This window comes from Oncorhynchus gorbuscha, linkage group LG15 (genome assembly GCF_021184085.1).
Source record: "Oncorhynchus gorbuscha isolate QuinsamMale2020 ecotype Even-year linkage group LG15, OgorEven_v1.0, whole genome shotgun sequence".
Lineage (NCBI taxonomy): Eukaryota > Metazoa > Chordata > Actinopteri > Salmoniformes > Salmonidae > Oncorhynchus > Oncorhynchus gorbuscha.
The window spans coordinates 65842070-65867494 of record NC_060187.1 but is presented as its reverse complement, the minus strand read 5'-3'; the positions used below and the strand labels follow the sequence as shown (position 1 = coordinate 65867494).

The following is a 25425-nucleotide window of genomic DNA, read 5'->3' as shown; positions in this document are numbered from 1 at the left end:
ATCGGAGGGATCGAGTGTAGGTTTTTTCAGAAGGGGTGCAACTCTCGCTCTCTTGAAGACGGAAGGGACGTAGCCAACGGTCAGGGATGAGTTGATGAGCGAGGTGAGGTAAGGGAGAAGGTCTCCGGAAATGGTTTGGAGAAGAGAGGAGGGGATAGGGTCAAGCGGGCAGGTTGTTGGGCGGCCGGCCGTCACAAGACGCGAGATTTCATCTGGAGAGAGAGGGGAGAAAGAGGTCAGAGCACAGGGTAGGGCAGTGTGAGCAGAACCAGCGGTGCCGTTTGACTTAGCAAACGAGGATCGGATGTCATCGACCTTCTTTTCAAAATGGTTGACGAAGTCATCTGCAGAGAGGGAGGGGGGGGATTCAGGAGGGAGGAGAAGGTAGCAAAGAGCTTCCTAGGGTTAGAGGCAGATGCTTGGAATTTAGAGTGGTAGAAAATGGCTTTAGCAGCAGAGACAGAGGAGGAAAATGTAGAGAGGAGGGAGTGAAAGGATGCCAGGTCCGCAGGGAGGCGAGTTTTCCTCCATTTCCGCTCGGCTGCCCGGAGCCCTGTTCTAGAAAAATGGAAGGCAAATGTCAAAACGAACCTTGATGGGCGGCCCTTACGAAAAAAAAGATAGAGGTCAATGAGAGTGTCGACTTTGGTCAACAAATCAAATCAAATTTGATTTGTCACATACACATGGTTAGCAATGTTAATGAACAGGGAGTACAGGAGAGGGCAGAGAGCACACCCTTGTGGGGCCCCAGTGTTGAGGATCAGCGGGGTGGAGATGTTGTTTCCTACCCTCACCACCTGGGGGCGGCCCGTTAGGAAGTCCAGGACCAAGTTGCAGAACGACAGATTTTCACCTTGTCAGCTCGGGTATCCATTCTTGCAACCTTGCAGTTAACTAGTCCAACGCAATAACGACCTGCCTCTTGTTGCACTCCACAAGGAGACTTCCTGTTATGCGAATGCAGTAAGCCAAGGTAAGTTGCTAGCCGGCCCTTTTGCAATGTAACGTTAGCTAATGCAGAAGGACAAAAATGATAGCAACCTTTCATTTGGAAACAGGCTAAAAACAATCAAACATAGCCTCATCTTTATCTCATTATAGCTAGCTAATACACCCGTGTGATATCCAGACAGCTAACTTTAGCTAGCTACTACTACTGGACAGTAGATGCTGTTAGAAACAACAACAAAAAACTGCATTCAACAATGCATGGCGATGTAGCTAAGGTTATTTACTCACGTATAGCGCAAGGGAATCGAAATCATCGTCAAGTATGTCCTCAAGAAGGGCATCTATATCTTCTCTGTCCGTTTTTCTGGGTGTATCGTCAGTGGTGCTGACGGTGTGAAGCGAGGAACAGTTTTAGCAAGCTAACGTTACATAGCTAACTACGTGATTTAGCTAACATGCTTGATGAAATAACAATGCATTTTAGGAAGGCTGGCGTTTGCAACTAATTAGTTATTGACTGTTGTCATGAACAGGAGTGCTTGATTGACAGGCGTAACCTAATTTCAAGTTGGTAAAGATTGATACCGTGGAGCTAGCGATTTATGTGTAGTGATACAATAACAGATACTGGCTATCTATGATACAATGTAAACGCCTGGGCATTACCAATCACAGGAGAAAAATATCACGTTGACGGCAGGATTCGAACCTGCGCGGGAAGATCCCAATGGATTTCTAGTCCATCGCCTTAACCACTCAGCCACGACAACTACTGATACGTTTGAAAACTGAAACCGGTAATAGCCAACATAAAATTACAAATATATCAGACACTGACTGATATTATGTTTTAGCAAAACTCAAATTACGTTGGTAACCATTTTTTACAGGCTGTATCACAACCGGCAGTGATTGATAGGCCCAGAGGGCAGCGCACAATTGGCCCTGCGTCATCCGGGTTTGGCAGGTGTCGGCCTTCATTGAAAATACGAACTTGTTCTTAACTGATTTGCCTAGTTAAATAATAAATAAATAAAAATAGCAATAAGGCACCTCGGGGGATTGTGGTATATCGCCAAAGGGGGAGATCAAGCTGATCCTAACTGTTATAGGCCTATTTCTATTTTTCCTCGTTCATCAAAAGTGTTGGAAAACTTGTCAATAATCAATTGACTGGCTTTCTTGATGTCTATAGTATTCTCTCTGGTATGCAATCTGGTTTTTCGTCTATGAGCCGTCCTCCCCCCAGCAGCCTACACTGATTTAACATTATCATAGTATTATGAAGAGAACATTGGTGAAAACTGTTCGTACAGAGAAAATCTGTTCAGAGCAAAGAAAAACATTATGTTCCCTGACCGGGAATCGAACCCGGGCCGCGGCGGTGAGAGCGCCGAATCCTAACCACTAGACCACCAGGGACCAGTTGGTTAGCTCATGTCGAAGGTCCACAATGGAAAGAACTAGGATGGTATTGTTTTCTGATTGGTCTGTGGACTTATTGTACAGGCAACCTGCAAATGAAAAAATAATACACAAATCCTTGAGCAACACTGGAAACTTTAAAAGAGTATATATCAGCACAGAGGAACTCTCTGGGGGTCCAATTTAAAACATCCACATGCAGTATACAGTTTGTTTACATACTAAAACAAGCACACAATGAGAATATAACACAGTCACCTGTCACTCTGAGGTGAACCTGCCCCTCCTGGTTCTGCTCTCCTACAGGTGCTGCCAGGAGACACTTGTACTTCCAGGTAAAGAATTTTCTTCACATCTCCTTGCCGCATATTGACCTTGTGTTTTCAGCATCCTTCATAATCCTGCTGTGTAGGCAAACTGGAAAAATGTACATTTACATTTAAGTCATTTAGCAGACGCTCTTATCCAGAGCGACTTACAAATTGGTGCATTCACCTTATGACATCCAGTAGAACAGTCACTTTACAATAGTGCATCTAAATCTTAAAGGGGGGGGGGTGAGAAGGATTACTTATCCTATCCAAGGTATTCCTTAAAGAGGTGGGGTTTCAGGTGTTTCCGGAAGGTGGTGATTGACTCCGCTGTCCTGGCGTCGTGAGGGAGTTTGTTCCACCATTGGGGGGCCAGAGCAGCGAACAGTTTTGACTGGGCTGAGCGGGAACTGTACTTCCTCAGTGGTAGGGAGGCGAGCAGGCCAGAGGTGGATGAACGCAGTGCCCTTGTTTGGGTGTAGGGCCTGATCAGAGCCTGGAGGTACTGAGGTGCCGTTCCCCTCACAGCTCCGTAGGCAAGCACCATGGTCTTGTAGCGGATGCGAGCTTCAACTGGAAGCCAGTGGAGAGAGCGGAGGAGCGGGGTGACGTGAGAGAACTTGGGAAGGTTGAACACCAGACGGGCTGCGGCGTTCTGGATGAGTTGTAGGGGTTTAATGGCACAGGCAGGGACCCAGCCAACAGCGAGTTGCAGTAATCCAGACGGGAGATGACAAGTGCCTGGATTAGGACCTGCGCCGCTTCCTGTGTGAGGCAGGGTCGTACTCTGCGGATGTTGTAGAGCATGAACCTACAGGAACGGGCCACCGCCTTGATGTTAGTTGAGAACGACAGGGTGTTGTCCAGGATCACGCCAAGGTTCTTAGCGCTCTGGGAGGAGGACACAATGGAGTTGTCAACCGTGATGGCGAGATCATGGAACGGGCAGTCCTTCCCCGGGAGGAAGAGCAGCTCCGTCTTGCCGAGGTTCAGCTTGAGGTGGTGATCCGTCATCCACACTGATATGTCTGCCAGACATGCAGAGATGCGATTCGCCACCCGGTCATCAGAAGGGGGAAAGGAGAAGATTAATTGTGTGTCGTCTGCATAGCAATGATAGGAGAGACCATGTGAGGTTATGACAGAGCCAAGTGACTTGGTGTATAGCGAGAATAGGAGAGGACCTAGAACAGAGCCCTGGGGGACACCAGTGGTGAGAGCGCGTGGTGAGGAGACAGATTCTCGCCACGCCACCTGGTAGGAGCGACCTGTCAGGTAGGACGCAATCCAAGCGTGGGCCGCGCCGGAGATGCCCAACTCGGAGAGGGTGGAGAGGAGGATCTGATGGTTCACAGTATCGAAGGCAGCCGATAGGTCTAGAAGGATGAGAGCAGAGGAGAGAGAGTTAGCTTTAGCAGTGCGGAGCGCCTCCGTGATGCAGAGAAGAGCAGTCTCAGTTGAATGACTAGTCTTGAAACCTGACTGATTTGGATCAAGAAGGTCATTCAGAGAGAGATAGCGGGAGAGCTGGCCAAGGACGGCACGTTCAAGAGTTTTGGAGAGAAAAGAAAGAAGGGATACTGGTCTGTAGTTGTTGACATCGGAGGGATCGAGTGTAGGTTTTTTCAGAAGGGGTGCAACTCTCGCTCTCTTGAAGACGGAAGGGACGTAGCCAACGGTCAGGGATGAGTTGATGAGCGAGGTGAGGTAAGGGAGAAGGTCTCCGGAAATGGTCTGGAGAAGAGAGGAGGGGATAGGGTCAAGCGGGCAGGTTGTTGGGCGGCCGGCCGTCACAAGACGCAAGATTTCATCTGGAGAGAGAGGGGAGAAAGAGGTCAGAGAACAGGGTAGGGCAGTGTGAGCAGAACCAGCGGTGCCGTTTGACTTAGCAAACGAGGATCGGATGTCATCGACCTTCTTTTCAAAATGGTTGACGAAGTCATCTGCAGAGAGAGAGGAGGGAGGGGGGGGAGGATTCAGGAGGGAGGAGAAGGTGGCAAAGAGCTTCCTAGGGTTAGAGGCAGATGCTTGGAATTTAGAGTGGTAGAAAATGGCTTTAGCAGCAGAGACAGAGGAGGAAAATGTAGAGAGGAGGGAGTGAAAGGATGCCAGGTCCACAGGGAGGCGAGTTTTCCTCCATTTCCGCTCGGCTGCCCGGAGCCCTGTTCTAGAAAAATGGAAGGCAAATGTCAAAACGAACCTTGATGGGCGGCCCTTACGAAAAAAAGATAGAGGTCAATGAGAGTGTCGACTTTGGTCAACAAATCAAATCAAATTTGATTTGTCACATACACATGGTTAGCAATGTTAATGAACAGGGAGTACAGGAGAGGGCAGAGAGCACACCCTTGTGGGGCCCCAGTGTTGAGGATCAGCGGGGTGGAGATGTTGTTTCCTACCCTCACCACCTGGGGGCGGCCCGTTAGGAAGTCCAGGACCAAGTTGCAGAACGACAGATTTTCACCTTGTCAGCTCGGGTATCCATTCTTGCAACCTTGCAGTTAACTAGTCCAACGCAATAACGACCTGCCTCTTGTTGCACTCCACAAGGAGACTTCCTGTTATGCGAATGCAGTAAGCCAAGGTAAGTTGCTAGCCGGCCCTTTTGCAATGTAACGTTAGCTAATGCAGAAGGACAAAAATGATAGCAACCTTTCATTTGGAAACAGGCTAAAAACAATCAAACATAGCCTCATCTTTATCTCATTATAGCTAGCTAATACACCCGTGTGATATCCAGACAGCTAACTTTAGCTAGCTACTACTACTGGACAGTAGATGCTGTTAGAAACAACAACAAAAAACTGCATTCAACAATGCATGGCGATGTAGCTAAGGTTATTTACTCACGTATAGCGCAAGGGAATCGAAATCATCGTCAAGTATGTCCTCAAGAAGGGCATCTATATCTTCTCTGTCCGTTTTTCTGGGTGTATCGTCAGTGGTGCTGACGGTGTGAAGCGAGGAACAGTTTTAGCAAGCTAACGTTACATAGCTAACTACGTGATTTAGCTAACATGCTTGATGAAATAACAATGCATTTTAGGAAGGCTGGCGTTTGCAACTAATTAGTTATTGACTGTTGTCATGAACAGGAGTGCTTGATTGACAGGCGTAACCTAATTTCAAGTTGGTAAAGATTGATACCGTGGAGCTAGCGATTTATGTGTAGTGATACAATAACAGATACTGGCTATCTATGATACAATGTAAACGCCTGGGCATTACCAATCACAGGAGAAAAATATCACGTTGTCGGCAGGATTTGAACCTGCGCGGGAAGATCCCAATGGATTTCTAGTCCATCGCCTTAACCACTCGGCCACGACAACTACTGATACGTTTGAAAACTGAAACCGGTAATAGCCAACATAAAATTACAAATATATCAGACACTGACTGATATTATGTTTTAGCAAAACTCAAATTACGTTGGTAACCATTTTTTACAGGCTGTATCACAACCGGCAGTGATTGATAGGCCCAGAGGGCAGTGCACAATTGGCCCTGCGTCATCCGGGTTTGGCAGGTGTCGGCCTTCATTGAAAATACGAACTTGTTCTTAACTGATTTGCCTAGTTAAATAATAAATAAATAAAAATAGCAATAAGGCACCTCGGGGATTGTGGTATATCGCCAAAGGGGAGATCAAGCTGATCCTAACTGTTATAGGCCTATTTCTATTTTTCCTCGTTCATCAAAAGTGTTGGAAAACTTGTCAATCATCAATTGACTGGCTTTCTTGATGTCTATAGTATTCTCTCTGGTATGCAATCTGGTTTTTCGTCTATGAGCCGTCCTCCCCCCAGCAGCCTACACTGATTTAACATTATCATAGTATTATGAAGAGAACATTGGTGAAAACTGTTCGTACAGAGAAAATCTGTTCAGAGCAAAGAAAAACATTATGTTCCCTGACCGGGAATCGAACCCGGGCCGCGGCGGTGAGAGCGCCGAATCCTAACCACTAGACCACCAGGGACCAGTTGGTTAGCTCATGTCGAAGGTCCACAATGGAAAGAACTAGGATGGTATTGTTTTCTGATTGGTCTGTGGACTTATTGTACAGGCAACCTGCAAATGAAAAAATAATACACAAATCCTTGAGCAACACTGGAAACTTTAAAAGAGTATATATCAGCACAGAGGAACTCTCTGGGGGTCCAATTTAAAACATCCACATGCAGTATACAGTTTGTTTACATACTAAAACAAGCACACAATGAGAATATAACACAGTCACCTGTCACTCTGAGGTGAACCTGCCCCTCCTGGTTCTGCTCTCCTACAGGTGCTGCCAGGAGACACTTGTACTTCCAGGTAAAGAATTTTCTTCACATCTCCTTGCCGCATATTGACCTTGTGTTTTCAGCATCCTTCATAATCCTGCTGTGTAGGCAAACTGGAAAAATGTACATTTACATTTAAGTCATTTAGCAGACGCTCTTATCCAGAGCGACTTACAAATTGGTGCATTCACCTTATGACATCCAGTAGAACAGTCACTTTACAATAGTGCATCTAAATCTTAAAGGGGGGGGGGTGAGAAGGATTACTTATCCTATCCAAGGTATTCCTTAAAGAGGTGGGGTTTCAGGTGTTTCCGGAAGGTGGTGATTGACTCCGCTGTCCTGGCGTCGTGAGGGAGTTTGTTCCACCATTGGGGGGCCAGAGCAGCGAACAGTTTTGACTGGGCTGAGCGGGAACTGTACTTCCTCAGTGGTAGGGAGGCGAGCAGGCCAGAGGTGGATGAACGCAGTGCCCTTGTTTGGGTGTAGGGCCTGATCAGAGCCTGGAGGTACTGAGGTGCCGTTCCCCTCACAGCTCCGTAGGCAAGCACCATGGTCTTGTAGCGGATGCGAGCTTCAACTGGAAGCCAGTGGAGAGAGCGGAGGAGCGGGGTGACGTGAGAGAACTTGGGAAGGTTGAACACCAGACGGGCTGCGGCGTTCTGGATGAGTTGTAGGGGTTTAATGGCACAGGCAGGGACCCAGCCAACAGCGAGTTGCAGTAATCCAGACGGGAGATGACAAGTGCCTGGATTAGGACCTGCGCCGCTTCCTGTGTGAGGCAGGGTCGTACTCTGCGGATGTTGTAGAGCATGAACCTACAGGAACGGGCCACCGCCTTGATGTTAGTTGAGAACGACAGGGTGTTGTCCAGGATCACGCCAAGGTTCTTAGCGCTCTGGGAGGAGGACACAATGGAGTTGTCAACCGTGATGGCGAGATCATGGAACGGGCAGTCCTTCCCCGGGAGGAAGAGCAGCTCCGTCTTGCCGAGGTTCAGCTTGAGGTGGTGATCCGTCATCCACACTGATATGTCTGCCAGACATGCAGAGATGCGTCGCCACCCGGTCATCAGAAGGGGGAAAGGAGAAGATTAATTGTGTGTCGTCTGCATAGCAATGATAGGAGAGACCATGTGAGGTTATGACAGAGCCAAGTGACTTGGTGTATAGCGAGAATAGGAGAGGACCTAGAACAGAGCCCTGGGGGACACCAGTGGTGAGAGCGCGTGGTGAGGAGACAGATTCTCGCCACGCCACCTGGTAGGAGCGACCTGTCAGGTAGGACGCAATCCAAGCGTGGGCCGCGCCGGAGATGCCCAACTCGGAGAGGGTGGAGAGGAGGATCTGATGGTTCACAGTATCGAAGGCAGCCGATAGGTCTAGAAGGATGAGAGCAGAGGAGAGAGAGTTAGCTTTAGCAGTGCGGAGCGCCTCCGTGATGCAGAGAAGAGCAGTCTCAGTTGAATGACTAGTCTTGAAACCTGACTGATTTGGATCAAGAAGGTCATTCAGAGAGAGATAGCGGGAGAGCTGGCCAAGGACGGCACGTTCAAGAGTTTTGGAGAGAAAAGAAAGAAGGGATACTGGTCTGTAGTTGTTGACATCGGAGGGATCGAGTGTAGGTTTTTTCAGAAGGGGTGCAACTCTCGCTCTCTTGAAGACGGAAGGGACGTAGCCAACGGTCAGGGATGAGTTGATGAGCGAGGTGAGGTAAGGGAGAAGGTCTCCGGAAATGGTCTGGAGAAGAGAGGAGGGGATAGGGTCAAGCGGGCAGGTTGTTGGGCGGCCGGCCGTCACAAGACGCAAGATTTCATCTGAGAGAGAGGGGAGAAAGAGGTCAGAGAACAGGGTAGGGCAGTGTGAGCAGAACCAGCGGTGCCGTTTGACTTAGCAAACGAGGATCGGATGTCATCGACCTTCTTTTCAAAATGGTTGACGGAAGTCATCTGCAGAGAGAGAGGAGGGGGGAGGATTCAGGAGGGAGGAGAAGGTGGCAAAGAGCTTCCTAGGGTTAGAGGCAGATGCTTGGAATTTAGAGTGGTAGAAAATGGCTTTAGCAGCAGAGACAGAGGAGGAAAATGTAGAGAGGAGGGAGTGAAAGGATGCCAGGTCCACAGGGAGGCGAGTTTTCCTCCATTTCCGCTCGGCTGCCCGGAGCCCTGTTCTAGAAAAATGGAAGGCAAATGTCAAAACGAACCTTGATGGGCGGCCCTTAAAAAAAAAAAAAAAAGATAGAGGTCAATGAGAGTGTCGACTTTGGTCAACAAATCAAATCAAATTTGATTTGTCACATACACATGGTTAGCAATGTTAATGAACAGGGAGTACAGGAGAGGGCAGAGAGCACACCCTTGTGGGGCCCCAGTGTTGAGGATCAGCGGGGTGGAGATGTTGTTTCCTACCCTCACCACCTGGGGGCGGCCCGTTAGGAAGTCCAGGACCAAGTTGCAGAACGACAGATTTTCACCTTGTCAGCTCGGGTATCCATTCTTGCAACCTTGCAGTTAACTAGTCCAACGCAATAACGACCTGCCTCTTGTTGCACTCCACAAGGAGACTTCCTGTTATGCGAATGCAGTAAGCCAAGGTAAGTTGCTAGCCGGCCCTTTTGCAATGTAACGTTAGCTAATGCAGAAGGACAAAAATGATAGCAACCTTTCATTTGGAAACAGGCTAAAAACAATCAAACATAGCCTCATCTTTATCTCATTATAGCTAGCTAATACACCCGTGTGATATCCAGACAGCTAACTTTAGCTAGCTACTACTACTGGACAGTAGATGCTGTTAGAAACAACAACAAAAAACTGCATTCAACAATGCATGGCGATGTAGCTAAGGTTATTTACTCACGTATAGCGCAAGGGAATCGAAATCATCGTCAAGTATGTCCTCAAGAAGGGCATCTATATCTTCTCTGTCCGTTTTTCTGGGTGTATCGTCAGTGGTGCTGACGGTGTGAAGCGAGGAACAGTTTTAGCAAGCTAACGTTACATAGCTAACTACGTGATTTAGCTAACATGCTTGATGAAATAACAATGCATTTTAGGAAGGCTGGCGTTTGCAACTAATTAGTTATTGACTGTTGTCATGAACAGGAGTGCTTGATTGACAGGCGTAACCTAATTTCAAGTTGGTAAAGATTGATACCGTGGAGCTAGCGATTTATGTGTAGTGATACAATAACAGATACTGGCTATCTATGATACAATGTAAACGCCTGGGCATTACCAATCACAGGAGAAAAATATCACGTTGTCGGCAGGATTTGAACCTGCGCGGGAAGATCCCAATGGATTTCTAGTCCATCGCCTTAACCACTCGGCCACGACAACTACTGATACGTTTGAAAACTGAAACCGGTAATAGCCAACATAAAATTACAAATATATCAGACACTGACTGATATTATGTTTTAGCAAAACTCAAATTACGTTGGTAACCATTTTTTACAGGCTGTATCACAACCGGCAGTGATTGATAGGCCCAGAGGGCAGTGCACAATTGGCCCTGCGTCATCCGGGTTTGGCAGGTGTCGGCCTTCATTGAAAATACGAACTTGTTCTTAACTGATTTGCCTAGTTAAATAATAAATAAATAAAAATAGCAATAAGGCACCTCGGGGGATTGTGGTATATCGCCAAAGGGGGAGATCAAGCTGATCCTAACTGTTATAGGCCTATTTCTATTTTTCCTCGTTCATCAAAAGTGTTGGAAAACTTGTCAATCATCAATTGACTGGCTTTCTTGATGTCTATAGTATTCTCTCTGGTATGCAATCTGGTTTTTCGTCTATGAGCCGTCCTCCCCCCAGCAGCCTACACTGATTTAACATTATCATAGTATTATGAAGAGAACATTGGTGAAAACTGTTCGTACAGAGAAAATCTGTTCAGAGCAAAGAAAAACATTATGTTCCCTGACCGGGAATCGAACCCGGGCCGCGCGGTGAGAGCGCCGAATCCTAACCACTAGACCACCAGGGACCAGTTGGTTAGCTCATGTCGAAGGTCCACAATGGAAAGAACTAGGATGGTATTGTTTTCTGATTGGTCTGTGGACTTATTGTACAGGCAACCTGCAAATGAAAAAATAATACACAAATCCTTGAGCAACACTGGAAACTTTAAAAGAGTATATATCAGCACAGAGGAACTCTCTGGGGGTCCAATTTAAAACATCCACATGCAGTATACAGTTTGTTTACATACTAAAACAAGCACACAATGAGAATATAACACAGTCACCTGTCACTCTGAGGTGAACCTGCCCATCCTGGTTCTGCTCTCCTACAGGTGCTGCCAGGAGACACTTGTACTTCCAGGTAAAGAATTTTCTTTACATCTCCTTGCCGCATATTGACCTTGTGTTTTCAGCATCCTTCATAATCCTGCTGTGTAGGCAAACTGGAAAAATGGAAGGCAAATGTCAAAACGAACCTTGATGGGCGGCCCTTACGAAAAAAAGATGGCTGTCAGAGTGCAGTGTAACTGTAGTATGCTGCAAATACTGCATCCAAAATAACATTTTTTTTACTGCAGTAAATTTGCAATGTAGCTGCAGTTAGAGTGCAGTATAACTGCAATTTTGCAATTACTGCTTCCAAAATACCACAGTCGACAGAAGTTACTGCAGTTTCAAAACTGCAATCTTTTTTTTGTAAGAGAGGACATAAAGCCTCGTTAGCCCTAAAATGAAATTTGAACTTACCTAGTGCAAAGGCATGGAGAAAGAATAGGGTACGCATTTTTTGTTCAGCACCAACACGTTTTCTATATTTCGTTGTCTAAGTCAAGGCGTAGATTTATCCTACTAGAATATAAAAGTAAAAGTAGCCGTCAAAGTGAAAATATACTGGGCTATCTGTTGAGGAAGAGAAAGGGCCAAATCGGCGGGAAATCTGTTTCCCTCCAGCAGGTGGCGGTTTTTCGTTGTTTTGCCCACCAAGCAAAGAGTGTTGGTATAGAGGTCAATGAGAGTGTCGACTTTGGTCAACAAATCAAATTTGATTTGTCACATACACATGGTTAGCAATGTTAATGAACAGGGAGTACAGGAGAGGGCAGAGAGCGCACCCTTGTGGGGCCCCAGTGTTGAGGATCAGCGGGGTGGAGATGTTGTTTCCTACCCTCACCACCTGGGGGCGGCCCGTCAGGAAGTCCAGGACCAAGTTGCAGAACGACAGATTTTCACCTTGTCAGCTCGGGTATCCATTCTTGCAACCTTAACAGTTAACTAGTCCAACGCAATAACGACCTGCCTCTTGTTGCACTCCACAAGGAGACTGCCTGTTATGCGAATGCAGTAAGCCAAGGTAAGTTGCTAGTCGGCCCTTTTGCAATGTAACGTTAGCTAATGCAGAAGGACAAAAATGATAGCAACCTTTCATTTGGAAACAGGCTAAAAACAATCAAACATAGCCTCATCTTTATCTCATTATAGCTAGCTAATACACCCGTGTGATATCCAGACAGCTAACTTTAGCTAGCTACTACTACTGGACAGTAGATGCTGTTAGCAACAACAACAAAAAACTGCATTCAACAATGCAAGGCGATGTAGCTAAGGTTATTTACTCACGTTTAGCGCAAGGGAATCGAAATCATCGTCAAGTATGTCCTCAAGAAGGGCATCTATATCTTCGCTGTCCGTTTTTCTGGGTGTATCATCAGTGGTGCTGACGGTGTGAAGCGAGGAACAGTTTTAGCAAGCTAACGTTACATAGCTAACTACGTGATTTAGCTAACATGCTTGATGAAATAACAATGCATTTTAGGAAGGCTGGCGTTTGCAACTAATTAGTTATTGACTGTTGTCATGAACAGGAGTGCTTGATTGACAGGAGTAACCTAATTTCAAGTTGGTAAAGATTGATACCGTGGAGCTAGCGATTTATGTGTAGTGATACAATAACAGATACTGGCTATCTATGATACAATGTAAACGCCTGGGCATTACCAATCACAGGAGAAAAATATCACGTTGTCGGCAGGATTCGAACCTTCACAGGAAGATCCCAATGGATTTCTAGTCCATCGCCTTAACCACTCGGCCACGACAACAGCTGATACTTTTAAAAACTGAAACCGGTAATAGCCAACATAAAATTACAAATATATCAGACACTGACTGATCTTATGTTTTAGCAAAACACAAATTACGTTGGTAACCATTTTTTTACAGGCTGTATCACAACTGGCAGTGATTGATAGGCCCAGAGGGCAGCGCACAATTGGCCCTGCGTCATCCGGGTTTGGCAGGTGTCGGCCTTCATTGAAAATACGAACTTGTTCTTAACTGATTTGCCTAGTGTTGATAAAAGGATATGGTGAAGGGTGAGCCGGTTAAGGATCGATTCAGACAAGGTGTTAAAATTGTACGACAAGCGACAGTTTATTCAGAGTTAGAATATCTGGTACACGTAAATACGGCTCTCCCATTCGCTCGCACAGAACAGCAGGAAAAGAGAAAGAGTGAACCGTTACAATACAATTTATACAAAACAGAAAGAAGGTTGATCCTGGGAGATCGGATCTTTGGATTGGTTCAGCTGGGGTGTAGTCTGTAGTCTTCCGCCATTGGCTCAGCTGGGCCGTCCGTCACTCTAGAATCCCGCCGTCACATCCGTTCAGCTAAAGGAGACTATGTGTGTGCGCTGGTTTGGCAGTCAGTGTGTAATGTGGGAGCTATCCTGTAGGGAATCGAACCCGGGCTGCTATCAACAGCCGTTACATTGGGCAGGAAGATATCAAAATAATTATCAGCCAAAAGTTCCACTTTACGCTCCAGGCCTGAGTACCATTGGGCGGTGCTGTTAGGTGATAGCCTCTTCATCAATAGACCAGACTCCTTATTAGAGGGCTCCTCACCCAGCTGGAAGAAAAGGGTGTGAGGTTACTTTATGCCTCTAACAGCTGGTCTTAAAGCATTTAATTTTGTAAATAAATCCAAGACACTACATTTTTGTTAAACCTTACCTTTATGTAACTAGGCAAATCAGGTAAGAACAAATTCTTATTTTCAATGATGGCTTGGGAACAGTGGATTAACTGCCTTATTCAGTGGTAGAACAACATATTTTTACCTTGTCAGCTCAGGGATTCAACCTTGCAACCTTTCGGTTACTAATCCAACACTCTCAGCACTAGGCTACCTGCCGCCCCACATTAAGTATGATGTTACGTTTTGTATGGTATATTTTAATTCGTGGATGTTGGTCACCCATTTTGTATGATAAATTACAATTCTTATTATATGTTACAAATTTGCAAAACGTATGTATGATATGTTAGGAATTCTGGCTATTTTAGCTAATGTTATCTAGGCTATGGGTTAGGGTTAAGTTTAGGAGTTAGCTAAAAGGGTTAGGGTTAGCTAACATGCTAAGTAGTTAAAAAGTTGCTAATGAGCTAAAATTGTCGATGGTGAGATTCAAACTCGCAACCTTTGGTTTGCTAAATATTTGTGTTATACTACCACCTATTCAACCCGACTGCAAGGGCAGTATTGAGTAGCTTGGATGAAAGGTGCCCAGAGGTGCCTAGAGTAAACGGCCTGCTCTTCAGTCCCAGTTGCTAATATATGCATATTATTATTCGCATTGGATAAAAAACACTCTGAAGTTTCTAAAACTGTTTGAATGATGTCTGTGTGTGTAACAGAACTCATATGGCAGGCAAAAACCTGAGAAGAAATCCAAACAAGAAGTTGGAAATCTGAGGTTGGTTGATTTTCAACCCAGCCCCTATTGAATACACAGTGGGATATTGGTTATGTTGCACTTCCTAAGGCTTCCACTAGATGTCAACCGTCTTTAGAAACTTGTTTGAGGATTCGGCTGTGAAGTGGGGGCTCATAAGGGCTGTTTGAGCCAGGTTTCTGGCAGAGTCCCACAGGCTCTGAGGCGCGGTCATGAGAGAGTTAGCTCTCGTTCCATTGCTTTTCTACAGGCATAGGAATTCTCCGGTTGGAACATTATTGACGTTTTATGTTAAAAACAGCCTAAAGAATGATTCCATACCTCGTTTGACATGTTTCTACGGACAGTAACGGAACTATTTGACATTTCATCTGCAACTAGGGAACGCGCTTCATGACTTTGGATTTGTTTACCAAACGTGCTAACAAAAGTAGCTCTTTGGACATAAATGATGGACATTATTGAACTAAATCAAACATTTAATGTGGAACTGGGATTCCTGGGAGTGCATTCAGATGAAGATCATCAAAGGTAAGTGAATATTTCTAATGCTATTTCTGACTTATGTTGACTACCCAATATGGCGGATATCTTTTTGGCTGCTTTGTTGTCTGAAATCTGTACTTAGATTATTGCATGGTTTGTTTTTTCCGTAAAGTTTTTTTGAAATCTGACACAGCGTTTGCATTAAGGAGAAGTGTATCTATATTTCCATGTTTAACAATTGTATTTTCATCGACATTTATAATGAGTATTTCTGTAAAATGATGTGGCTCTCTGCAATATCACCGGATGTTTTTGGAACTAGTGAACGTAATGCGCCAATGTATACTGAGATTTTTAAAATATAAATATGCACTTTATCGAACAAAACATATGTATTGTCTAACATGAAGTCCTATGAGTGCCATCCGATGAAGATCACCAAAGGTTAGTGATTAATTTTATCTCTATTTGTGCTTTTTGTGACTCCTCTCTTTGTCTGGAAAATGGCTGAATATTTCTGTGACTTGGCGGTGACCTAACATAATCGTTTGTGGTGCTTTCACTGTAAAGCCTATTTGAAAGAGGATACTTTGGTGGGATTAACAACAAGATTACCTTTAAAATGATATAAAATACATGTATGTTTGAGGAATTTTAATTATGAGATTTCTGTTGTTTGAATTTGGCGCTCTGCACTTTCACTGGCTGTCATATCAATCCTGTTAACGGGATTGCAGCACTAAGAAGTTTTTAAGTAACCATCTGTCTAATGTAACCATACCAAACGTAACATATTACAATAAATGGAGTGTCTCAGATTTACGTACAGAATAATACAAAATGCTCTGAGACAAGTTGCTGGTCTAGGACCAGTGCTGTATATTTTTTGCATATAAATAATGGTTCAAAACACCCAGTTTGTGCTATCACAATAATAGAAAGCTTACCTTGTAGTCCTTCTGTAGCTCAGTTGGTAGAGCATGGCGCTTGTAACGCCAGGGTAGTGGGTTCGATCCCCGGGACCACCCATACGTAGAATGTATGCACACATGACTGTAAGTCGCTTTGGATAAAAGCGTCTGCTAAATGGCATATATTATTATTATTATTATTATTAGTACCTCACCGCCCGGTATTGGAACCCAGGCTTACATATTGCTTTACATTTCAGAATTGAGTCCTCTCCACAAACTGACTTCACCTCTTCTGTAGGCCTATCCTGTGTGAGGCCACCTTGCACAGAGGCAGATATAGACAAACACAAGGTAAATCATTATTCCAGATGAGTCTGCAGTTAGACTGATATCAAAGTCATTGTTAAAAATAAATGACAACATACCTAGAATGCAGACGACTTGAAAAAACATATTTGTAGAACTACAGCAATGAAGATGATGATCGAGAACAGAAGTGAATCAGTTTATATAATAGGCTAAAATGGAAGTGAAACTATGGGGATTCCCGTAGAGTGCTGTCCGTCTGCAAAGGACTAAAAACATGCTTGTGCTTCGTCATAGTGGGTGTAGACGGGTAAGAAATGAAGACAGCCAGGGTCAATGTGATCCCATAGAATTACATATTTTGGTGTGATCGTCTCGGGTGTGTGTGCAATTCTATGGGATCATATTTACATCATACTGAAGTGGAAGTGCCCGTCTACACCCACTGTGATGAAGCATATGTCATGTTTTAGTCCTTTGCAGACGTGCAGAGTGCACACACACCTGAGACGATCACACCCAGAATGTCATTCTATGGGATCACGTTCACACCTCATACAGAACCCTGGCTGTCCCATATGGGGGTGATACATGCCAGAATTAAGCCTCGTGAAGCTATTGATACCTCTCACCAAGTCACCTAACGTCTTCCTAGCGCCATAAAATAATGGCATGAATTAACATGGACTGTCAATGGAGACAAGTTTGTTTCTGAAGGCGTCAAACTGCTGACGCGTTCATGTCACGTGACACATACACATCATGTAGACATTTTTTATTATTAACAAATCAATATAGAAAGTACATGAGGGAACACAAGTATATGTAGATTTTATACAATGCACAATCAAGCTAGGGGATATAATATCACATACAATACACAAGGACCTTAAGGGACATATATACACTTATAATTCTAACAGCTTATTTGTTAGTAGAGTATTTAATTGTCTTAAAATACAGTTCAATTTCGTTTTGTAGGGTAAGAACGTGTTTTTTTGTTTGTAAATGTACATTTGTGTATGTAAAATTTGGCCAAAAGAATAATGAAATTAATTACAATAAAATGTTTCAGGTTATTTCTATCATATGTAAAGAATCCAAGCAGTACATCTCTCCACAATAGTGTAAAATCTTCATAAATGTGTTCAATTATAAATCTACTGATATCTTGCCAGTTTTCTTACATGAATACAATGCCCAAAAAGATGCAACACTGTTTCTAGGTGGTCATTACAAATGTCATGCAGGTGAATGAGGACCCAAAAGCGACTTGGCGAAAACAGAGTCTTTAATCCAGAAAAGTAATTCTACAAACATAAGACATAATTCCACTCGTAATGACGAGAACAGACTGGAGACTCGATCAAGAACTGCAGGTTGCCTCGGGAAGGCACTTGAACCTAGCAGACTCAGACACCTGCTCTCCACGCAGCATCTGAGGGAAACACGACACGACAGGGCGATACACAGACACAGCACGGTGAACAATAGACAAGGATCCGACAGGACAGGAACGGAAAACAAGGGAAGAAATAGGGACTCTAATCAGGGGAAAAGATAAGGAACAGGTGTGGGAAGACTAAATGATTGATTAGGGGAATAGGAACAGCTGGGAGCAGGAACGGAACGATAGAGAGAAGAGAGAGAGGAAGGGAGAGAGAAAAAGGGGAACGAACCTAAAAAGACCAGCAGGGGGAAAATGAACAGAGGAAAAGCAAAATGACAAGACAATTTAAGACAAAACATGACAGTACCCCCCCCACTCACCGAGCGCCTCCTGGCGCACTCGAGGAGGAATCCTGGCGGCAACGGAGGAAATCATCAATGAGTGAACGGTCCAGCACGTCCCGAGACGGAACCCAACTCCTCTCCTCAGGACCGTAACCCTCCCAATCCACTAAGTATTGGTGACCCCGTCCCCGAGAACGCATGTCCATGATCCTACGTACCTTGTAAATAGGTGCGCTCTCGACAAGGACGGGAGGGGGGGGGAGGGAAGATGAACGGGGGTGCGAAGAAAGGGCTTGACACAGGAGACATGGAAGACAGGATGGACGCGACGAAGATGTCGCGGAAGAAGCAGTCGCACAGCGACAGGATTGACGACCTGGGAGACACGGAACGGACCAATGAACCGCGGAGTCAACTTACGAGAAGCTGTCGTAAGAGGAAGGTTGCGAGTGGAAAGCCACACTCTCTGGCCGCAACAATACCTAGGACTCTTAATCCTGCGTTTATTGGCGGCTCTCACAGTCTGTGCCCTGTAACGGCAAAGTGCAGACCTCACCCTCCTCCAGGTGCGCTCACAACGTTGGACAAACGCTTGAGCGGAGGGAACGCTGGACTCGGCAAGCTGGGATGAGAACAGAGGAGGCTGGTAACCCAGACTACTCTGAAACGGAGATAACCCGGTAGCAGACGAAGGAAGCGAGTTGTGAGCGTATTCTGCCCAGGGGAGCTGTTCTGCCCAAGACGCAGGGTTTCTGAAAGAAAGGCTGCGTAGTATGCGACCAATCGTCTGATTGGCCCTCTCTGCTTGACCGTTAGACTGGGGATGAAACCCGGAAGAGAGACTGACGGACGCACCAATCAAACGACAGAACTCCCTCCAAAACTGTGACGTGAATTGCGGGCCTCTGTCTGAAACGGCGTCTAACGGGAGGCCATGAATTCTGAACACATTCTCGATGATGATTTGTGCCGTCTCCTTAGCGGAAGGAAGTTTAGCGAGGGGAATGAAATGTGCCGCCTTAGAGAACCTATCGACAACCGTAAGAATCACAGTCTTCCCCGCAGACAAAGGCAGACCGGTAATGAAGTCTAGGGCGATGTGAGACCATGGTCGAGAAGGAATGGGGAGCGGTCTGAGACGACCGGCAGGAGGAGAGTTACCCGACTTAGTCTGCGCGCAGTCCGAACAAGCAGCCACGAAACGGCGCGTGTCACGCTCCTGAGTCGGCCACCAAAAGCGCTGGCGAATAGACGCAAGAGTGCCTCGAACACCGGGATGACCAGCTAACTTGGCAGAGTGAGCCCACTGAAGAACAGCCAGACGAGTGGAAACAGGAACGAAAAGGAGGTTACTAGGACAAGCGCGCGGCGACGCAGTGTGCGTGAGTGCTTGCTTAACCTGTCTTTCAATTCCCCAGACTGTCAACCCGACAACACGCCCATAAGGAAGAATCCCCTCGGGATCAGTAGAAGCCACAGAAGAACTAAACAGACGGGATAAGGCATCAGGCTTGGTGTTCTTGCTACCCGGACGGTAAGAAATCACAAACTCGAAACGAGCGAAAAACAACGCCCAACGAGCTTGACGGGCATTAAGTCGTTTGGCAGAACGGATGTACTCAAGGTTCTTATGGTCTGTCCAAACGACAAAAGGAACGGTCGCCCCCTCCAACCACTGTCGCCATTCGCCTAGGGCTAAGCGGATGGCGAGCAGTTCGCGGTTACCCACATCATAGTTGCGTTCAGATGGCGACAGGCGATGAGAAAAATAAGCGCAAGGATGAACCTTATCGTCAGACTGGAAGCGCTGGGATAGAATGGCTCCCACGCCTACCTCTGAAGCGTCAACCTCGACAATGAATTGTCTAGTGACGTCAGGAGTAACGAGGATAGGAGCGGACGTAAAACGTTCTTTTAGAAGATCAAAAGCTCCCTGGGCGGAACCGGACCACTTAAAACACGTCTTGACAGAAGTAAGAGCTGTGAGAGGGGCAGCAACTTGACCGAAATTACGAATGAAACGCCGATAGAAATTAGCGAAACCTAAAAAGCGCTGCAACTCGACACGTGACCTTGGAACGGGCCAATCACTGACAGCTTGGACCTTAGCGGAATCCATCTGAATGCCTTCAGCGGAAATAACGGAACCGAGAAAAGTAACGGAGGAGACATGAAAAGAGCACTTCTCAGCCTTCACGTAGAGACAATTCTCTAAAAGGCGCTGTAGAACACGTCGAACGTGCTGAACATGAATCTCGAGTGACGGTGAAAAAATCAGGATATCGTCAAGATAGACAAAAACAAAGATGTTCAGCATGTCTCTCAGAACATCATTAACTAATGCCTGAAAAACAGCTGGCGCATTGGCGAGACCAAACGGCAGAACCCGGTACTCAAAATGCCCTAACGGAGTGTTAAACGCCGTTTTCCACTCGTCCCCCTCTCTGATGCGCACGAGATGGTAAGCGTTACGAAGGTCCAACTTAGTAAAGTACCTGGCTCCCTGCAGAATCTCGAAGGCTGATGACATAAGGTGAAGCGGATAACGATTCTTAACCGTTATGTCATTCAGCCCTCGATAATCCACGCAGGGGCGCAGAGTACCGTCCTTTTTCTTAACAAAAAAGAACCCCGCCCCGGCCGGAGAGGAAGAAGGCACTATGGTACCGGCGTCAAGAGACACAGATAAATAATCCTCGAGAGCCTTACGTTCGGGAGCCGACAGAGAGTATAGTCTACCCCGAGGGGGAGTGGTCCCCGGAAGGAGATCAATACTACAATCATACGACCGGTGAGGAGGAAGGGAGTTGGCTCGGGACCGACTGAAGACCGTGCGCAGATCATGATATTCCTCCGGCACTCCTGTCAAATCGCCAGGTTCCTCCTGAGAAGTGGGGACAGAAGAAATGGGAGGAATGGCAGACATTAAACACTTCACAGGACAAGAAACGTTCCAGGATAGGATAGAATTACTAGACCAATTAATAGAAGGATTATGACATACTAGCCAGGGATGACCCAAAACAACAGGTGTAAAAGGTGAATGAAAAATCAAAAAAGAAATAGTCTCACTGTGGTTACCAGATACTGTGAGAGTTAAAGGTAGTGTCTCAAATCTGATACTGGGAAGATGACTACCATCTAAGGCAAACATGGGCGTAGGCTTGTCTAACTGTCTGAAAGGAATGTCATGTTTCCGAGCCCATGCTTCGTCCATGAAACAACCCTCAGCCCCGAGTCAATCAAGGCACTGCATGTAGCACCCGAACCGGTCCAGCGTAGATGGACCGACATAGTAGTACAGGATCTAGATGAAGAGACCTGAGTAGTAGCGCTCACCAGTAGCCCTCCGCTTACTGATGAGCTCTGGCCTTTTACTGGACATGAATTGACAAAATGTCCATCAAATCCGCAATAGAGGCACAGGCGGTTGGTGATCCTCCGTTCCCTCTCCTTAGTCGAGATGCGAATACCTCCCAGCTGCATGGGCTCAGTCTCTGAGCCAGAGGAGGGAGAAGGTTGCGATGCGGAGCAGGGAAACACCGTTGACGCGAGCTCTCTTCCACGAGCTTGGTGACGAAGATCTACCCGTCGTTCTATGCGGATGGCGAGAGCAATCAAAGAGTCCACACTGGCGGGAACCTCCCGAGAGAGAATCTCATCTTTGACCACTGCGTGGAGTCCCTCCAGAAAACGAGCGAGCAGCGCCGGCTCGTTCCAGTCACTAGAGGCAGCAAGAGTGCGAAACTCTATAGAGTAATCCGTTATGGATCGATCACCTTGGCATAGGGAAGCCAGGGCCCTAGAAGCCTCCCTACCAAAAACTGAACGGTCAAAAACCCGAATCATCTCCTCCTTAAAGTTCTGGTAATTGTTTGAACAATCAGCCCTTGCCTCCCAGATAGCTGTGCCCCACTCTCGAGCCCGGCCAGTAAGGAGTGAAATGACGTAAGCAACCCGAGCTCTCTCGCTAGAGTATGTGTTGGGTTGGAGAGAGAACACAATATCACACTGGGTGAGAAAGGAGCGGCACTCCGTGGGCTGCCCGGAGTAGCAAGGTGGGTTATTAACCCTAGGTTCCGGAGGCTCGGCAGGCCAGGAAGTAACAGGTGGCACGAGACAAAGACTCTGGAACTGTCCAGAGAGGTCGGAAACCTGAGCGGACAGGTTCTCCACGGCATGGCGAGCAGCAGACAATTCCTGCTCGTGTCTGCCGAGCATGGCTCCTTGGATCTCGACGGCAGTGTTACGAACGTCTGTAGTCGCTGGGTCCATTCTTTGGTCGGATCCTTCTGTCATGCAGGTGAATGAGGACCCAAAAGCGACTTGGCGAAAACAGAGTCTTTAATCCAGAAAAGTAATTCTACAAACATAAGACATAATTCCACTCGTAATGACGAGAACAGACTGGAGACTCGATCAAGAACTGCAGGTTGCCTCGGGAAGGCACTTGAACCTAGCAGACTCAGACACCTGCTCTCCACGCAGCATCTGAGGGAAACACGACACGACAGGGCGATACACAGACACAGCACGGTGAACAATAGACAAGGATCCGACAGGACAGGAACGGAAAACAAGGGAAGAAATAGGGACTCTAATCAGGGGAAAAGATAAGGAACAGGTGTGGGAAGACTAAATGATTGATTAGGGGAATAGGAACAGCTGGGAGCAGGAACGGAACGATAGAGAGAAGAGAGAGAGGAAGGGAGAGAGAAAAAGGGGAACGAACCTAAAAAGACCAGCAGGGGGAAAATGAACAGAGGAAAAGCAAAATGACAAGACAATCTAAGACAAAACATGACAACAAAAGGAGCAATTTGAGTTAATGTTTTCCTTAAACTTCTTCATATAATGGTTGGCAGGATAATATTTATGAATAATTTTAAAGGAAATCTCCTTAATTTTGTTAACAAGTAGGTATGTGTGTGGCAACATCCAAACTTTTTCCCAACAGATATTATCAATACATTCATTCCAATAAGGCATGACATCCTGCTGAAACAAGGATCGTATCGCTCTGTAGTTGAATGGACCAAAAGAGAAACAAATCTTTCCTACTGATGAGTCAACAGGGTCAATAGAAGGTAGGCTCTGAGGGTCAGGTCTTGTCACGTTCCTGAATAACAGAGCAACACTAGAGGGAATGTTATCTAAAACAATTGCAAAATCTTTAGGTGTTACAGGGACCTTGTAAAGTGATAAAAATTCCTTATAACTGAGTAAAAGACCCTCTGCATTTACCAGTTGGCTCACCAATAGGATATTATTTTGGAACATATATTCTAAAAACAAAGAGGTATTTTTATACAATATATCCTGATTGTTCCATATATAATATCTGTGTGCAGAAAATTTGTGTTTATAAATTAAGGACCATGACAAGAAAACCTGCCGATGAAAATAGAAAGTTTCACTGGAACTTTGTCAATATTATAATTGCAAAACAACATGAAGTTAAGGCCACCAAAAGTAGAGAAAACACGAGGAATAAAATTCCACATAGAAGTGGGTCTTCTTAGGAATTGTTTTATCCAATTGATCTTAAAAGTATTATTTAAGGTAGTAACGTCCAGAAAATTCAGCCCACCATTCTCATATGTGTTCATTACAACAGTTTCCCCTAATGTAATGGGTACGGTTTCTCCACAGAAAGTTAAACCATCTGGTCTATCTCCTTGCTTATTTTACTGTCAAGATATGAAGATAGAGCGCCATATGTTAGTCTAGAGATACCTTCAGCCGTCGGTATTAGGACTCTTCCTTTTAAAGATAAGTCCCTCTGTAGCCATTGATTTAGCTTCTTCTGGGGTTTTTTAATAAGAGGGTTAAAATTTAGTAAGCCTCTAGACTTCTGTTCCTTTGAAATGATTATGCCTAAATATGTACAGTGGGGCAAAAACGTATTTAGTCAGCCACCAATTGTGCAAGTTCCCCCACTTAAAAAGATGAGAGAGGCCTGTAATTTTCATCATAGGTACACTTCAACTATGACAGACAAAATGAGAAAAAAAATCCAGAAAATCACATTGTAGGATTTTTAATGAATTTATTTGCAAATTATGGTGGAAAATAAGTATAGAAAAGATTCTGTCCAATCTATAGTGCAAATCAATCCCAGAAGAACAGCAAAGGACCCTGTGAAGATGCTGGAGGAAACAGGTACAAAAGTATCTATATCCACAGTGAAACAAATCCCATGTTGACATAACCTGAAAGGCCACTCAGCAAGGAAGAAGCTACCGCTCAAAAACCGCCATAAAAAAGCCAGACTACGGTTTGCAACTGCACATGGGGACAAAGATGGTACTTTTTGGAGAAATGTCCTCTGGTCTGATGAAACAAAAATAGAACTGTTTGGCCATAATGACCATCGTTATGTTTGAAGGACAAAGGGTGAGGCTTGCAAGCCAAAGAACACCATCCCAACCGTGAAGCACGGGGGTGGCAGCATCATGCTGTGGGGGTGCTTTGCTGCAGGAGGGACTGATGCACTTCATCAAGAGGAAGGACAATTATGTGGAGATATTGAAGTAACATCTTAAGACATCATTCAAGAAATGAAAGCTTGGTCGCAAATGGGTCTTCCAAATGGACAATAACCCCAAGCATACTTCCAAAGTTGTGGCAAAATGGCTTAAGGACAACAAAGTCAAGGTATTGGAGTGGCCATCACAAAGCTCTAACCTATATAAAATTTGTAGGCAGAACTGAAAAAGCGTGTGCGAACAAGGAGGCCTTACACACCTGACTCAGTTACACCAGCTCTGTCAGGAGGAATGGGCCAAAATTCACCCAACTTATTGTGGGAAGCTTGTGCAAGGCCACCCAAAAACGTTTGAAGTTAAGTTTAAAAATTTAAAGGCAATGCTGCCAAATACTAATTGATTGTATGTAAACGTCTGACCCAGTGGGAATGTGATGAAAGAAATAAAAGCTTAAATAATTAATTCTCTATAATATTATTGACATTTCACATTCTTAAAACCCCACCTCTTTAAGGAATACCTAGGATAGGATAAAGTAATCCTTTCAACCCCCCCCCCTTAAAAGATTTAGATGCACTATTGTAAAGTGGCTGCTCCACTGGATGTCATAAGGTGAGCGCACCAATTTGTAAGTCGCTCTGGATAAGAGCGTCTGCTAAATGACTTAAATGTAAATGTTAAAATAAAGTGGTGATCCTAACTGACCTATAACAGGGAATTTTTACGAGGATTAAATGTCAGAATTGAGAAAAACTAAGTTTAAAGGTATTTGGTTAAGGTGTATGTAAACTTCTGACTTCAACTGTAGCTAGGCAGG

General features: G+C 45.4%; 1 protein-coding gene and 6 non-coding genes across 7 annotated transcripts; all 7 read right to left on the bottom strand.

Annotated features, from left to right (window-relative positions):
- Positions 1 to 1642: 1642 nt before the first annotated feature.
- trnas-aga lies at positions 1643 to 1724 on the bottom strand. The gene has a single exon. It is a non-coding gene; the product is annotated as a tRNA-Ser (tRNA).
- A 580-nt stretch (positions 1725 to 2304) lies between these two features.
- Positions 2305 to 2376, bottom strand: trnae-cuc. The gene has a single exon. It is a non-coding gene; the product is annotated as a tRNA-Glu (tRNA).
- Positions 2377 to 5940: 3564 nt separating this feature from the next.
- Positions 5941 to 6022, bottom strand: trnas-aga. The gene has a single exon. It is a non-coding gene; the product is annotated as a tRNA-Ser (tRNA).
- A 578-nt stretch (positions 6023 to 6600) lies between these two features.
- Positions 6601 to 6672, bottom strand: trnae-cuc. Its single transcript has one exon. It is a non-coding gene; the product is annotated as a tRNA-Glu (tRNA).
- On the bottom strand, positions 6658 to 16533 carry LOC123997305 (CD83 antigen-like). Its single transcript, XM_046301449.1, has 5 exons — positions 16506 to 16533; positions 16282 to 16414; positions 13693 to 13858; positions 6934 to 7006; positions 6658 to 6764 (listed from the first exon to the last, which is right to left on the bottom strand). The coding sequence occupies exons 1-5, from the start codon at positions 16531 to 16533 to the stop codon at positions 6658 to 6660; spliced, it is 507 nt and encodes a 168-aa protein (XP_046157405.1).
- On the bottom strand, positions 10235 to 10316 carry trnas-aga. Its single transcript has one exon. It is a non-coding gene; the product is annotated as a tRNA-Ser (tRNA).
- On the bottom strand, positions 12962 to 13043 carry trnas-aga. Its single transcript has one exon. It is a non-coding gene; the product is annotated as a tRNA-Ser (tRNA).
- Positions 16534 to 25425: the final 8892 nt, after the last annotated feature.

Bases quoted from the DNA above. Each gene is read 5' to 3' on its own strand.
- LOC123997305 (XM_046301449.1), bottom strand. From the start codon at position 16,533: ATGTTTTTTCAAGTCGTCTGCATTCTAG. The intron at 16,415-16,505 runs GTATGTTGTCAT...GTTTGTCTATAT, and splicing joins TCAAGTCGTCTGCATTCTAG to CTGCCTCTGTGCAAGGTGGC. The intron at 7,007-13,692 runs CCGGGTTCGATT...TTCTTTACCTGG, and splicing joins TAACGGCTGTTGATAGCAGC to AAGTACAAGTGTCTCCTGGC.